The sequence below is a fragment of the Chlamydotis macqueenii genome, chromosome 3 (genome assembly GCF_036417535.1).
Source record: "Chlamydotis macqueenii isolate bChlMac1 chromosome 3, bChlMac1.mat, whole genome shotgun sequence".
Taxonomy (NCBI): Eukaryota; Metazoa; Chordata; class Aves; order Otidiformes; family Otididae; genus Chlamydotis; species Chlamydotis macqueenii.
The window spans coordinates 25,835,732-25,851,392 of record NC_141558.1 but is presented as its reverse complement, the minus strand read 5'-3'; the positions used below and the strand labels follow the sequence as shown (position 1 = coordinate 25,851,392).

Genomic DNA, 15,661 nt, shown 5'->3' with positions numbered 1-15,661 from the left:
GTGTTTGTGTATTTAGCCTCACAGCCTAAGTGTTGTGGTCTGAAGTCTTTTAATGAACATGGAGAGGGTGTGGAAGGAAGCTTGTAATATAAATACTGTTGATAGATGGGGCAAAAGTTTGCCCAAGGATTGGAGGGATAGGAAGGGAACTCGCACAAAAAAACTCCGCCCAAAACCAGCCAAACAAAAAACCCTTTAAAATTCTTACTATGTTACTGATTCTAAATATACAAAGACTACACTTGCACAATGATTATAGAAATTGTGATAGCAACTGTATTTCTTCCAACAGGTAACATTCCAGGCTTGCAGCATTTCTGAAGCAAGGTATCTCTATGATCAGCTAGCCACGATCTGTCCCATTGTGGTAAGTCATGGACTGCTATTACATCAACTCTTCATTGTGTGAAAGCCACTACCTGTGAAAAAATAAATTTAAAAATTACTTGAATACTACTCACAAATTTGGTAATCTGGGAGAAGTGTCAATTTCTTATTAAATTGTCACATGGGCAGTGTGATTTATTTAATGACACCACAAAACAGATGATGTCTGTTTCTTTGCCTCTGCATTCCTTCCCGTGTGCACAAGACTTGTTGAATATTCTAGAAATACTTTTGGGGCAGTTTTTCTTGAAAACGAGACAAGCTCACTGCTTAATTTCTAGTTTTTCAACTCTGGTCTGGTGTTACAGAGGGTTTCAGCTTAAGTTGTTTGAATCTGTCCCTTCTGTAACCAGGTGGTTATAAATCGGATGTTTGTAGCAGGCGTTATAAAGTATTGGTCTGGTCTATGTGGTGAGCGGATCCTGAGGTAAATTCCAGCTCTGTTGCCAAGGTGCCTGGCCAAACAAAAATAAACAAAATAAAACATTGCCAGGTGAACTTTTGGAATTTGGAAATGTGTGAGCGGAATACTTCCTGATTTGTCACAAAACTGCTTCTGCCTAGATCATCTTTGTGGTCCATAATCATATGATTCATATGATTCTATGATTCTATGTAGAGGTAATACATTTGGAGAGCCTCAGGTGCTACTTCAGTAAAACTGACACTTTGTCTAAGAAATTTCTGGAGATAACCCTTGAGAGATTTGTGATTGTATGGGCTTCGGCTATATGTCAGACTGAAGTGTATATACTTCAGTTGCTTCTGGACTAGCAAATTTCCCTTTTCCAGTGGGGTTGTGTTTTGCTTTTGGGTCCTTGGCTTGTCCTTTGTTTTCATATCAGGCTGTGTGATTTTAGATGGCGTTGAGTGCTGCGTCTCCATTCTACAGAGGCTATGTGTCTGATATTGACTGTCGCTGGGGAGTGATCTCTGCATCTGTAGATGATCGAACACGAGAAGAGAGGGGGCTAGAGGTAAGTAGTGTTAGGTAGTAGAAGTCTGAGGTTTTTTCAGGAAAAAAAAAAGTTAAACCTTTAGTATCAGATTCTGCTTGGCTCATCAGAATGCCTAACGAGGGAACATGGCAGTTTTTGTGGTAAATATAAGAAAGATGGTGTAAACGTTCATCTTGGTTGTACAGTTTACATTAGCAAATATATCTTTTTAGTTAGGTATAGAATCCTCCACAGCTTGCTGAAAAGGTCCCTCTGTGATGAAACATTCCAGTGTGTGCTTGAGCCCAAAAAGCAAAAATTGCCTTGGATTAAATAGCAGATGCTGTGGAGTAATCCAGTAGTATGAACTAGAACTGTGAGAAAGGAGCCAGTTGTCAGAGCTTGAACTGAAGGAGTTTCTCTAAGCAGGAGTTGGCATTCAAGGCACTTAGAAAATTATAGAAAATTAAAAAAAAATAATAATTTTTAAAAATCTGCCTGAAAGGTTTCTTGAATACCCATTTTAAGAGCATCCCTAACAATGTGTGCATAGTGAAACTGTATTGGTATGTGTTGCAATAGGTATAATGATGCTTTCCAGGTGCTTAGGGTAACGGTATTTACATCAGGGAAATGTTTCCACTTTTAAAGAATTCTAGTTAATGTGTGATGATTGTTTTTTCGCTTAGATACACACATCTACAAAGAAAATAGTTGTAATTCCAGGATCGCTTTCTATTAAGCCTATTTAAGACTCGTGCTTTTAATAATTTTCATTGAGGCTGTAGGGTTTTTTAAACAGGATAATAATTCTCACATAAGTGTCATTAGTGAGCAAAACTTAGGTAGCATTGTTAACAAGCTGTTAAAATATTGTATTCTTAAATTATATAGCCACTGAAGAACAACCATTATAGAATCAGTAAATCCAGATATGATTCCATAGACAGTTATCTATCTGAATGTGGTGAAAAATACAATGACATTGATTTGACAATAGACAAAGATATCTACGAGCACCTAATAAAGGAAGGTAAGTGTTTGCTTCATTATGAGCAGGTTAAGAATTGTGCTTGCAGTATGTGGGGATATTTTATGTTTTCATTCTTGTTTGTTTCAATCATTGTGCATCCCTCAGAGTGACTTCTACTCAGGAAGTATCTGCGTAGCGTGGTCTTGAGAGGTTTTTTTTAAAAGTATTAATTTGTAGTGGAAACTGTCCCTAATTCCAGCTTGAGAAGCTCAGTGTTTGATGCATTAATGTTTTTATCTTTGTGGAAAAGGCAGAACTGCTTTAGGAAACATGGCATGGAGGTGCATCAGAAAACAGGAAGAATGGCAGCCATACGAATATTCAGTTGAATATTCAGTTGAATTCAGTTGACTTGTTTCCAAACAAGAACTTGTTCTTTTTTTTTTAAATTTTTTTTATTCTTTCCTCTTTAATCATTTCCTTCCTTCCCAAAGTCATCACTTAAACTTTAACAGGATGTGGTGGGTTGAGGTTGCATTGCAGAGTTGGATGTTTTCAGTCTTGTAAAACAAATCATTTCCTAGAGCTTGCTTTTCTATGCGTGAATTGTTTGTTTGAATTTTCATTTTCTAGGTATTGACCACCTTTTGGCACAGCATATTGCGCACTTGTTCATTCGAGACCCGTTGACTTTGTTTGAAGAGAAAATACATCTGGATGATGCAAATGAATCTGACCATTTTGAGGTTGTCTGATTTAGAGGAATTTAATAAATATATACATAAAATTGCTTATTCTTTATAATACTGCTTTTTTGGAGGATGACTATATTGCCTAAGAATTTTTTTCCCTGAATTTTTCACTTCAGCTAGTTCTTTAGCATATGGCTTAACAGTTATAAGCACATTTATTTCTCTGTTTTATCATTTATTTAGGAGAAGGTAGCGGCTTATCTTTTAAACTAAATAAAATATGAAAAGCCCAGACTGTAGCTATGTATATAGGAGTTATGGGGAACTCTATTTTTATGGCTTCCTAAAAACCATTTTGCATTATATTTGCCTATAAATGTCTCTCTTATACAGCTTTCTTAAATAATAGCTATGGTAATATTAGGTATTTTTCAGTTTCGGATGCATCAACACCTCATAAAAAGAAATAAGTCAGCTCAGTCTCAGCCCTCTAGTGTCTTATACATAATCCTCAAACAAAATAGCGTGAGAAACTGTAACGTATTTGCTGCTAAGGATTGGTAGTTATACAGTGGTTTTTAGGAAGTCATGCCACTTAGATTGGAAACGCTTCTCTAACTTGATGGGCTGTACCAAGGAAAATAATAGGACTTTAGTTATCTGCTTTTTTTTCCTTGATTATATTATAGAATGATGCATACCTTGATTGTGACAGATTATTTCATGTGCTTTGCAGAATATTCAGTCCACAAACTGGCAGACAATGAGGTTTAAGCCACCTCCTCCAAATTCAGATATTGGCTGGAGAGTGGAATTCAGACCTATGGAGGTAAGGAAGGCGTCAGTATGCACAAAACCACATTTCCTTTTAAGTGGAAAAGTACCAGCCATTCTGCCATCTGGTATCAAACCCTTATTGCTTATGCTGTGTTTTCTACCCTCTGAATTGCTAGATGCAAGTGAAGTGGACAGCAGTGTTTAATCAGATGCGGACTGTGGGAATGTAACTGACAGGAGAATCCACTGCAGCACAGCAAAGCATGCGAATGGATTTGGGGTGATGGGGAAGGGAATTAGGCTTGTGTTAAAGCAACAGTAAACAAAGCCCTGTTCAGCTTCTAGGGACTGTATTTCTCCAGTACTTTTCCTGGTACTGAACAATTCCACTGTCAGTGTTATGTTTTTCACAAGTGTTTTTATTTTATAGCTGTCTTATTTCTGAGCTCCCTGAATTTAATCCCTCTAAAGTGGAACTGTAAAAGCAGTTATACATTGTAATTACACAGAGAGCCTGAAGGTGCAAGTTATTAGATAGTCTTTTGAAACGCAAGCGTGTTTTGGCATTGGATTAAAGGGTAGAGTTTGTTGAAGTGTGTGCATGCATTGTGCATTTGAAGTCACTGCTGATGATTCCAGCTCATGCATTGCCATCTCAGCTAGTAGAGTGTGTGTGAATACAAGTACCAAACATGAATGTTTGAGTCAAACTGTTTTAAACTCTCCCAGGTATTTACCTGCTTCCATGGCTGTGTTCCCACTAAAGCAATTTAATCTCTAATCCTTTCATGTCTAGGTCCAGTTAACAGACTTTGAAAACTCTGCGTATGTTGTGTTTGTGGTATTGCTAACCAGAGTAATTCTGTCATATAAACTGGATTTTCTCATTCCTTTGTCCAAGGTAAGTGCAAAAGATTAGATCAATTACAGCTAAATGCAATGTATTTGCATCAAGTCTGATTTTTATCCTCTACAAGCTAGGAAATAACATTTGTGCACTTACAGAACACTCATTTTTATCTTTCAGTCAGTTTTCATCTGTACCAGTACTTCGAATCAATTTCAACTCTACAGTATTAAACAAATATTTTACTGCTGTCTCATGGAATTAAGCTTATAGACAAATACTGTGAGAATTTCTGTGGTGCCTTACAGTGTCTGAGTACTGCAGAAATGTTAAGAAATACCATTGTCACAAGACTGATTTGAGACCATAAAGGGCACGTTTCCACCATTTTACATGGGGAAAAATAAGCTGTGGAGGTCAAAATAAAAACTTCAGATATTTATTTTAACATGACATGTTGCCTATGTCTTATGTTTTTATTTTCCATTTTGTTTGTATCTGGTGGAGAGGGAAAGGAGGAATTCAGCATGCTTAGTGTTACACAGTATGTGAGTGAAAACAAGTACTGCTGATTCCGGTCACAGCTGTGACTTCTGTTTAGACAGACCAGCCATGTAAAATGTGGGTTTTTTCCTTAATCTTGTCCTCGCAATTGTTGAACTGTTTTCAGGGAAACTGTCTTTGCACATCTTATTTTTGAGGCATCTGACCAGAAAATGTCTTTTTAAATGAATAGTCCTGCAATGTTGTGGGTAACTTTAAAAAAGGTCTTGTAGTGCAGAAGACTGTTGACCGTCTGTATACTAGAAAATACTGTCAGCACTGGCTACAGCATAGCAGTAGTATCCTGCAGCTTTTCTTAGTGTTTTTAATTAAAATGGAGAAAAATACTGAAGTCCTAAATTAACAATAATCATACCATACAGTTGGTATGATTTCTACAAGGATAAATTTTCTGATGTCAGGGAGTTCAGACTTCATAAATAATGCAGCAATGTAGCACTTAGTGCATGATTACGTTGTTATTTGGAATTTCTCAAAAGCACAATATTTATAACTAATGAATACCAGTTAAGACTGAAAAAGAGATCAGGTGCTGAAAGAACCTGAACAGAGTTGAGGGGCTGGGGTACACAAAATTGCTTGAGTTTGCCAAACAATTTGACAAGTAATGCAACACAGAACTGCACAACCGTTTGTAAACCTGCCTCTTTCAAGTAAAATAATATGGGTTTATGGGGTTAATCTCGCACTAATCTGTGCTGTCTGATTAAGTGTGATTTTAATCCTGTCAGCTAGGACTGTAGTTCTTTCAAACTTTCAGAACAGCCTGTTGTATAAATAGGTTTCATAATATATAGAAGGGAGGAAAACAGACTTCTGAAAACAAAGCTTTGAAAGGTAAGAAGTGAAGATTTTGCATTGCTCTTAATTAAAGGTCAGACAGAGAATTCAGCAAATCATATCGCTTCTTCTGAAGACAATACAGTAAAGCTAATGTCCAAAAGCTGTGCAGTGTTAATTCCCTGAGAACATGCCGATGAAAGAACTTGTACAAAATCTTCTGTCCAGAAAGACAGAGTAATGCGTATGTTGTTTGCAGAGGATATGAGCAGTGCTTTGTAGACTTTTTGAGAAGCCTGCAATTTAGAACTTATTTACTAGCAATCTGTATTTCTAACTATCTAATGGATGTTTGGATATGGAATAGATATGATTCCCATATAAAGTTACTGTAATTCTGTTTCTGAATACAATTATTACTCTTCTAAAGACTTCACTTATTTTGTTAATAAAAGCAGCAAACTATGGCTAGGGAAATGGCGGGTTTTTTTCTTCTGTACACATTTAAATTGTATCTAAATATGCAAATAAGTCTGCCAGATGGGATGCAACCTGTTAATCACAGCTGTTCCTGTGTTTTCATCCAAACTTAAAAGATTAGCATAGCATGTTCTAATGTAATACCATTACCTTTTCTGCTGGAGACCTAATTTCATAGAATGTTATCTCTTTGTGGTTTTGCCTAGGACTCCTGAAGAATTAAATAAAGCTTAAGTCCACAACTTGGCCTCGTGTGATGAAATATAAGAAACACAGTAGATGTTTCAACTAATGAGATCAATATGTGAGGGTTTGGGAGAATCCTAATTTTATAAGGTGACGCAAATCTCTGAAATACTTCTTTTGCCAGGTGGATGAAAACATGAAGATGGCCCAGAAACGAGATGCTGTCCGGCAGGGAATGTTTTACTTCAGAAAAGATATTTGCAAAGGTATCACAACAAGCAATCTGATTAACACTGTTGTGCATGTTCATTGCATTTCTTGCCTTCTAACCATTTCTTCTTTCCTTTTGTCACCCATGAAGGTGGAAATGTTGTTGTGGATGGATGTGGCTCTACACACAATGGAACAGGCACTGATGCGGAAGAGTACGCCTTAATGAGCATTGATACAATTATCAATGGGAAGGTCATAGCCTCTTCTGTCTGGAACACACAACTTTCCCTCCATTCCACCCTCCCAGAAACCAGATCGAGTGTGTTTTATGCTGACTCTGTTCTCTTACACAGGAAGGGGTCTTTCCTGGTTTGATTCCGGTTTTGAATTCCTATCTTGAAAACATGGAAGTGGATGTGGACACAAGGTGCACCATCCTAAACTACCTGAAGCTAATAAAAAAGAGAGCGTCTGGTATGTTTGACACTTTTGGACATTGATCTTCCTGGCATTTTTGTACTTAGGCAGTAATTGCACTGTTCTCTAGTTTTCATTTGGGTAAAACTGGTGGCACCTGGTTAAGTGTTGAATCACAGGGGCAAAGGACTGGAGTGCATTCTCTGGCTTAAATCTCGTCTTGTCTAATTCTGGTTATAAATGTTTTATGATCCATTTTAGAACTTAAATTAGGAATAATTGATACAATTACACTACCCTCTAAGCTGTAATTGTATCTCCAATCCAAGATTTCTCTTTTCAGCACCACTTACTGCTGCTTTTGCCAGTGTATTGTCCACTTTGTAGTAATTTGCACATATACTAATTCCCTTTGCCCGTCACTGAAGTGTTGCGAGAGTATGTGAGGCTGAGTCTGATCACCTGGTATTATTGGTGTGACTCCAAACTGTGCTGCTCCAAAGCATTCACAAGGCTAAATTCTGGTATGCTACGGCATGGGACCTAGTCCTTAGCTCCCTGATAAGAAAGCCCTGCTGTAAGTAGCAAAACTCCTTCAAGGCAGAGCAAACCAGGCTCTTCCCTGCCTTCCCCATGCTGTAATATTTTTGAGGACAGGTGCTATAATGACTCTATACTTATCAAAATGCAGCAGTATAATGAGTAAAAATGGAAGCTAAACATCAATTCAGAACTAGGCAGAACTAGAACATGTAGCATAGTCTGCAGCAGCACTTTACTGTGTGCAAATCCTTTGTATGCTTGCCTTGCTGTAAATTGAGCTAGACAGTTAATTTTAGTCTCATAAGTCAAGACATCTTTTTTTTTTTTTTTTTTTTCCCTCCAATTAAATGTATTTGTTGGTTTTAAATTAGAGAGTTACATTCCTTTTTAATTCTTGAAAATTGCTGTAGGATCTTCTAGGTAAAGATCTTTTTAAAGCTGAGGTGGAAATCAGGACTTTATCTTGCCTGGTAATTCAGTAATTTAGCACTAGTTTAGAATGGTAACAAGTTCTAATTAATTACAGTTTTCACTGTAAATGCTCTTTCCTAAGGCTACTTGTGTCTAGGAGGCTTTTGTCCCTCAGGTAGAATAGGCAGGGATTTGATGCTTGGCTTAACTGAGGGAGAGAAGAGAAAGTGGCAAGAGAAAAACATCTCAGGCATATCAGCCCTCAAAACAGCAATGCTTTCAAAATATTCTGTTGTTTGTTGTTGAGTTTTCTCCCTTCAGGAAAATGCTGTTGAAAAAACAAGGAATGCATAAGCCTTTACAGAGGTTTTTTCCAAGAGCTGATAACCTGAGCTTCACTCCCTGTGGCAGATGTTCCCCTTCCAAAGAACAAGTTTGCTACTTGGTGTGAAGTCACAGGCATTGCAAAAGTCAGCTTGTGTATTTATACCTCACTAGGTAGATTAGAGTCTAGGGTTTATATCTTAATTCTGATGAACTGAAATTATTTTTAAACAATGCTTCATAAGAACCAGAATTCACAGAATAAAAAGTGTTAGGTATTGTATTACTGTCCCATGATATTTCTCAATTGTGAACTTTGGATTATTCCATTTTAGTCTCAATCTTGAATCACATGTCCTGAACTGCAGCCTGCCTAGCATGAGACATGTCCACAAAGAGCGGCTGTTTTTCAGATTTCTCTCCTCAAATGGTGAACACAGATCACTCATGACTTAAAGCCACAGCAGCTAAGGTGCCAGTGTTTAACTTGGGCCTGACATAGTCCATCTGTGCTTCAGTGACATCTTCTCTTGCAGCACAGCTAGGTATTGTCCTCCTGGTCTCCATCTAGCTGGTGTGTGACTGCCACCACTCAGTGAAAGTGCAGATTTCCTAGGCAGGCAGCAGCTGCTGACCGCCACCAAATTTTAATGAAAGCAATATTAAGATAGCAATATTAAGATCAAGTGATCCTTGTCCTGGCCTGCTCTCCTGGTTCCTGGCTGTCTGCAGTGTAGGCACCTTCTCAGTCGAAGGTCGTGCAGTAATCATGATGCTTGATGACTATTGACAAACATGTTTTCCATGATCGGTGCCTTGCCCTTCTTGAAGTCCCCATAAAGTCATACAATAAGAAATGCCACAGTTTTATTATACGCTCTTTGAAAAATCTAATTCCCATAGTTTTGCAGGCTTAAGTGCTCTTCCTAGTTATTTCATGATACGCCCTCTAGTTCCTGAATTGTAGGATAATGTTTCTCTGCTCACTTCTCATCAACGTTCACGATTTTGCAAACTTCTCAAGTATATTGCTGCTTCCAAACTTGCAATTCCCTTTGCCTTGTCTCTCCTCGCTTGGAAGTTGTCTCACACTTCTTGTCAGTCTGTGGTGCCTTTTTTCGATACTCATGTTCTTTGAGAGCTGCGTACCGTGTTCAGGATGAAGGTGCTGCAGAGTTACACTGGTAAAAAGGATGGGGAGTGACTGGGCTGCCTGACCACAAGGTGTCTGTGTTGCTGTGAAATGGACTGCTCTGCCATCTCCTCCTGCACTGACAGCCTGCAGCTGCTTTTAGTCCAAAAATGCATCTCTTCTTATGCTCTGCTCTGCTTATCTCCCAGTCCAACTGATTTTCTTGCAGGCCCCCTGCTTCTCATTGGTTTGAGAAGGTTTTCCTGTGAGTTTTTAGTGCCTTCAACCAATAATAGTGCTTCTTGAGTATTTTTTTTTTCTGCTCTCTTTTTATATAGAAGTATAAACTCTGGCCACGTGTCTTCTGGTTTTTGAGGGACATTCTTATTTCTCATTCTATTTTTCTTTCCTGTACTTTTTGCAGCTTTTCTGATCTGTGTTCATGTACCTCTGTTCAAAACAACTGATAGGATATCCTTAAACAGTCTTGGATGCTTTTTATTTATATGTTCCTCCTTGCTTTCCCAAACTTGGTTCCTCTTGCTTTTTGTAATATTCTTAAACCACAGATTTCTGTAGTGGAAGCCCTTTACTCTTTCCACTCTTACAAGAAAGCCGAAATTCCCGTAGCTAGCAATGAAAGCTTTTTGCTAGGCTCTTCGAGCATCCCACCAGCCTACCTTAATATGTTACTGTCAGAGTTACCTTGAACTTGTTCTAGTCAAGGCTTGCTTGCATATGCTGCATTGAGGAGCAAGATTCAATAGCCTGAACGCCGGTGTGCAGCTGGCCTCCAGCTGCTGCATTGTAGGGATGCAGGTCTCCTGCAAGTGGTGTGTGCCATTTGATGACCCTGTATAGAAGTGTCAGGGACCCTTAGGCACCTGCTGACTGCCCCATGGACTGCATAGTGAAGCAGAGGCAGCGCCTACAAACCAGGAGTTGGTATAATTTGGAACCTGCCTATTTTTTGCTAGGGGAGCTGCCAGAGGGAGAAAGAATAATAAGTCAAGGTAGACAGCGCAAAGCTAGCAGCCGAGTTGGATGAATCAACTACAGAGTTGTTTTATACGTATATACATGTTGCAGAGGTGTCTCTTGGTTTGCCTCAGCCAGATCCTCTGTCAAATGACATGTTTAAGAAATCTTGCTGTACAATATCTGCACTGTCTCACTACAACATCTGAAAGTTTGAAGATTGCACCAGATGAGTGGGTTTTAGATTATCAGTGATATGTCAGCTTAATCATGCCTGCGGTTCAGCCATATTTGTAAAAAATATAGCATATAGGAATGTGTTTCTTATGGAAGCATGGACTAATCATTAATTGTGCATATGATACATGGAACTTCACGTGTTATACTGCTAAATTAGATGTATAAACTGTGAAATTTTACTTTTCCCACAGGAGAATTAATGACAGTTGCTCGATGGATGAGGGAATTTATCGCGCAGCATCCAGACTACAAGCAAGATAGCGTGATAACTGATGAAATGAATTACAGCCTTATTTGGAAATGCAACCAGATCGCACAAGGCCAGGCAGAGTGTCCTGAACTGTTGGGGGCAGGATTTAATAAGAAACAAAGTGGAAACAAAACTGGGTCTTTGGAATGAATGAATGTTTCTGAACTAATAGAAAGTTTAAGCCTTTCAGCAAAGCACTAGCAAAGATACTGTGAATCTGGTACAGTTTCATGGTGTGAAGACCAAAACAGGGATACTGCACTATAAAATGGGCCAATCTGCCTAAATATTCGTTTAAGGCATCCGAAAATGGGCATATTCTTATTGTTAAGGTTTATACAATGTACATGTAAATAGTAAAATATTTTTATGATTAACATCAATGTATTTTAATAACGTTGTATCTAAAGTTATTGTGAATTAGCTTGTAACTTTTTTATGCTTATTCTAGAAAGAAAAGTTGTCCTGAACGGCTTTGTAAATGTAATGGTACTTGTATATTACATGCATTCCAGCTACTGAATGTTTACTGTATTTTTTTTTAACCTGGAATGTGCTAAGTAGATCTACCTTATTGTGTAACAACAACAACAACAAAAAAATATCTTCTGGACCGACCTACCTGAACTATAGATACTTCTTCCTTCCATTTGGGTTTTGAAAGTATTTAAGAACAGATAAATGCTTGTGCATCCCATTTGTTAATTTTTACAGCAGTTTCTCAGTTTCCACAAGACCTGCATCCAATCATAAACTGTAAAACTCAGAGGAACAGATCTTTTTTTATTCAGGTAATGGAAGGCTGCCTGTCTGCTGATGCATTGATATTTCCCCCCCCCCCGAAGTAAATTTCTATGCTGTCGCAGTTCAGAAATTTACCCGATGATTTAACAAAAAAGCAGTAACAAGGGAGATGTGAAAGAGAGGAGGAAATGAGAGCTGAACGTAAAGCTCTCTTCATAAAGCAACCAGAGAGGCCTGCTCTGAACTTCAGCGCTCCTGAACTGCTTTCTCCCATGTTGCTGCTGTTCCCACTGTCAACAATGACTGCAGCACAAAACCAAGGACCTGGCCATTCTTTCTAAAGGTTGGGTTTCTCATTTGTCTTTCATTACTATAAATATTTTCATCAGCATGTTTATTTTCTGTAAGGTACTTTATGTAGATAACTGAGGTATACCTACATAGCTGTAGGTATGGACAACTTAATCCCCTTTAGAAAATAGTTATAAAGAAATCATGGAATGCACTAATGCTTTGAAATGGGAGCCAGTGCTGGGAGTGACTGTAAAGTATTTAAAATTTAGCCACTGCAACTGTAAATAAAGAAAACTTAAGGGGCCTTTTTGGTTTAGCTTCTTAACTGACTTCTAGAAGTGAATTGCATTGTGGGTAGCAAAGCTTAATGCAAGCATATATAAATACCTACGGTGTAATGATTTTTTTAAGAAAGAACTAATGGAGAAACTGCAATTAAGAGGTGCACTAAGAAGCAGCTTTTATGTACTGACATTAGACTTTGTTTTGTGTTCCCAGGTGTGCTTTAGAGAATAAAAAGAATGCTTTTTTTTCCTGCAGTGGTGAATTTGTTTTAATCAAGATGTAGGCATATGCTAATTTTCTTTCTGTAATAAGGAAATAAAAATAAAATTTGCAGTACATGTTGGTCACTTGCATGACTTGAACCCACTTTTTCAGATTCAAAAAAAAGCAGTTGTGTGTGTGGCAAGTACAGCTCATCTTACTCAGACTCACTTTGTTCACAGGACTAATGGCAAATGGTCTGCCACCCCTGCAGCAGAGAAATCCTTGCCCTTGTCATGCATCTGTCTGATTGCATGACATCAGGTGCTATGCTTGGAAGACCCTTAAAAAGAGTTAAAATGTGTCCTTTTTCCCTTTCAATTGACAATAAATCACTCTTCTGGCCTAGTAGGTGGCTACAGTCCCGTAAGCGAGAGCAAATTTTGTCATGATACCTAAAAGCTGTGACTGGAAGTTGCCCTCATGAGTTTTTCTGTGTGTGTTTTCAGAAAGGACAAGAGAGATCAAACACAAAGCTGCTGCTTGTTTACTGAGGTGTCCATGGTTGCAGTACCTAAGCAGCTTACGTTCCCTAGTTGAAGAGTTAAGGTCTGTGCTCCAGCCTGTTCTCCATGGTGTGGCACGGTGAAGGCTCTCACAGGGCAAATCACAGTTACTGCAGGGAGGGGCAAGATTTGCCACTAGTTTTTAATGTGCCTTTGAGGTGGCTATGTGGCATCTGCACCCACGCTGAGGTAGAGAAGCAAGCCCTAGGCCAGGCCTCAACCTCTGGCTGAGAAACTCCCTGGGGCTGTGAAATCAGAATTTATGGTCCTGCAGCCATTGAGTGATTTCATGGAAATAATTACCTTTCTAACAGCCACCTGAGCAAAGGGAGGGGAGGAAGCAGTAAGGACCTGAGGTGAGATACATGATTCTTTGCCGGAAGACATCAGTCATGGCATTTCCTGTGATCAGTAACGTGTTGGCCCCAATTCAACCCCAGTAATTTGCTTCATGACTTCTATTCAGTTTTCAGCCAGAAGATGCTGCTGCTTTCCAGAGGTCTTGATACTATAAACAATAGTCTGATGCTCAATTTTCTCTTGCGAGTCAAACTACTTGAGTACAAGTGTCTTTCTGGATTGCTTTAGCTATGCTTTTATCGTGGCCTAAATCTTCAACATGTGGCTCCTTCTGTGCTCGCAGAGAGCTCTGCAAGCAGTTTGCCTTTCTGGGAGTGGAACATCAAGAGCTTCGTACAATACTTTGGTCCTGCAAAACCAACCTGACTGCTGTGAAACAAGCATCATGCAGCATGTGGAAGCTGCACTGAAGTTTCTTGGAAAATGACCCATCTTCTGTTTGCAGTCATTTTGTTTAATATTTTAAAGTGGATTATATTCAGTGTGCTGATACGGTTTTGCAGCAAATTTGAGAGAGACCTGCTGGTGACAGGAGCGGTGACAGCTGAGGTTATTTCAGCAGTTCTCCGGATGGTGTGAGCTGGGTTTCAGCAGGAAAGATTTGCTGCAATCCCTTCCCAAGAGCCAGGCCCTTCCTTCTAAATGCCTCTTAAAGATAAACAACTCATATGCATGCAAAAATACACCAGTAAGGGTGTTCTCTACTCCAGGAGAGCAGATGAGGGGACAGAAATGCAATAGTTCCCCTTGCTGCAGTGGGTATCAGAAGATGGCTATTGACCGTAATGCTGAGCAGTGCAAGAACCCGCGATTTACAAGACAGTAAAAACAAGAATGTGCAGTTTGAGCATTATAGCAGAAACCCTGAGTCTCTCAAGGTCTGAAGGACCTGATGCTTTGTTGGAATTTTCATGAAGCCACTTTGGGGAGAAACAGAAACAATGTTTGTAAACAGTGATCTTTGTGGTGAGTGTACTTGTACCCTGACAGAGGAGGGGGACAGCGCGGCTCCTGAGGTGGGCAGGTGGCAGAGTAGCAAATTCTGTGACTCTTATTATGTAAGCTGAACCAAACCTGTCCACACAGCGTTGGTGGTCTTGCTGTAACCTCTTCCTTGTGCCCCTTAACTGAAGGACAACAGAGTGGATGCAATTTACAGGAATGAGCTCTGGTTTAAATTAAAGGAGAGTTGATCCACAGTGTCTCTTACCTGTAACCCTGAGCCACTAACAGCAAAGGGAGTCCAGGGCCCCATTTCAAATACTCACCCAAAAACAATGTGAAAGGATTAATAAACTAGCTTTGATTCCTCTCTTTGCCTGTGTGGTGGGTTGACACCAGCCAGTAGCTGAGCACCCACAGCACCCACTCGCTTGCTCCCTCCCAGTGGGAGAGGGGAGAGCAGGAAGAGCAAAAGCAAGAAAATTTGTGGGTTGGGATAAGGACAGTTTAATAAGGGCAGGAAAGAGAAAAAGAACAAGCAATGCAAAGGCAACCTCTCACCACCCACAAGCAGCCCGATGCTCAGCCCATCTCTGAGCAACAGCCACCCTGGAAGACAAAACCCCCACCTTCTGCTACCCCAGTTTTGTAGCGGAGCACGATGCCTTATGGTATGGGTCAGCTGGGGTCAGCTGTCCTGGCTGTGTCCCCTCCCGACCTCTTGCCCACCCCAGCCTTGCAGCCAGGTTATTTCACAGTTCCCCCATCTGTCCTCCTGCAGCCTGCACAGCGTCACCGTGAGCAAGAAGATGGGATGTTGGGTTTCCTCCCTCTGACTATGTGTGTTTAATGTTTTCTCTATCAGGATTCACTGAGCCGCAAATTGCAGCGTCCTCGGCACACAGAAGATGAGGTAGGAGCAGGTGCTGGTGGCCCTTAATATAATCCCCTGGGACAGCCACCTCCTGCCTCCCCCGCTCCTCGGGAGAGGGGAAAGCAGTCCTTAGCCTTTTCTTATGTAAAACATCATATAATCAAAGTATTGTACTAACGCAAAATAAATGAAACACCCCACAGCATCATGAGATCACAAAGTGCTTTGAAATCAGGAAGGCACAACGAAGTAAAGGGAAATAA

At 39.7% G+C, this 15,661-nt stretch overlaps 1 protein-coding gene across 1 annotated transcript in view; it reads left to right on the top strand.

Moving 5' to 3' along the window:
• GCLC (glutamate-cysteine ligase catalytic subunit) overlaps positions 1-12,791 on the top strand; it is a 36,265-nt gene extending 23,474 nt beyond the window's left edge. The window contains exons 7-16 of the mRNA XM_086745741.1: positions 293-367; positions 1,248-1,364; positions 2,220-2,358; positions 2,932-3,044; positions 3,727-3,819; positions 4,564-4,668; positions 6,809-6,890; positions 6,986-7,089; positions 7,191-7,311; positions 11,074-12,791. Coding sequence (XP_086601867.1) covers positions 293-367; positions 1,248-1,364; positions 2,220-2,358; positions 2,932-3,044; positions 3,727-3,819; positions 4,564-4,668; positions 6,809-6,890; positions 6,986-7,089; positions 7,191-7,311; positions 11,074-11,282 — 1,158 coding nt within the window. The 3' untranslated portion in view covers positions 11,283-12,791. The remainder of the gene's footprint in view (positions 1-292; positions 368-1,247; positions 1,365-2,219; positions 2,359-2,931; positions 3,045-3,726; positions 3,820-4,563; positions 4,669-6,808; positions 6,891-6,985; positions 7,090-7,190; positions 7,312-11,073) is intronic.
• The last annotated feature ends 2,870 nt before the right edge of the window (positions 12,792-15,661 follow it).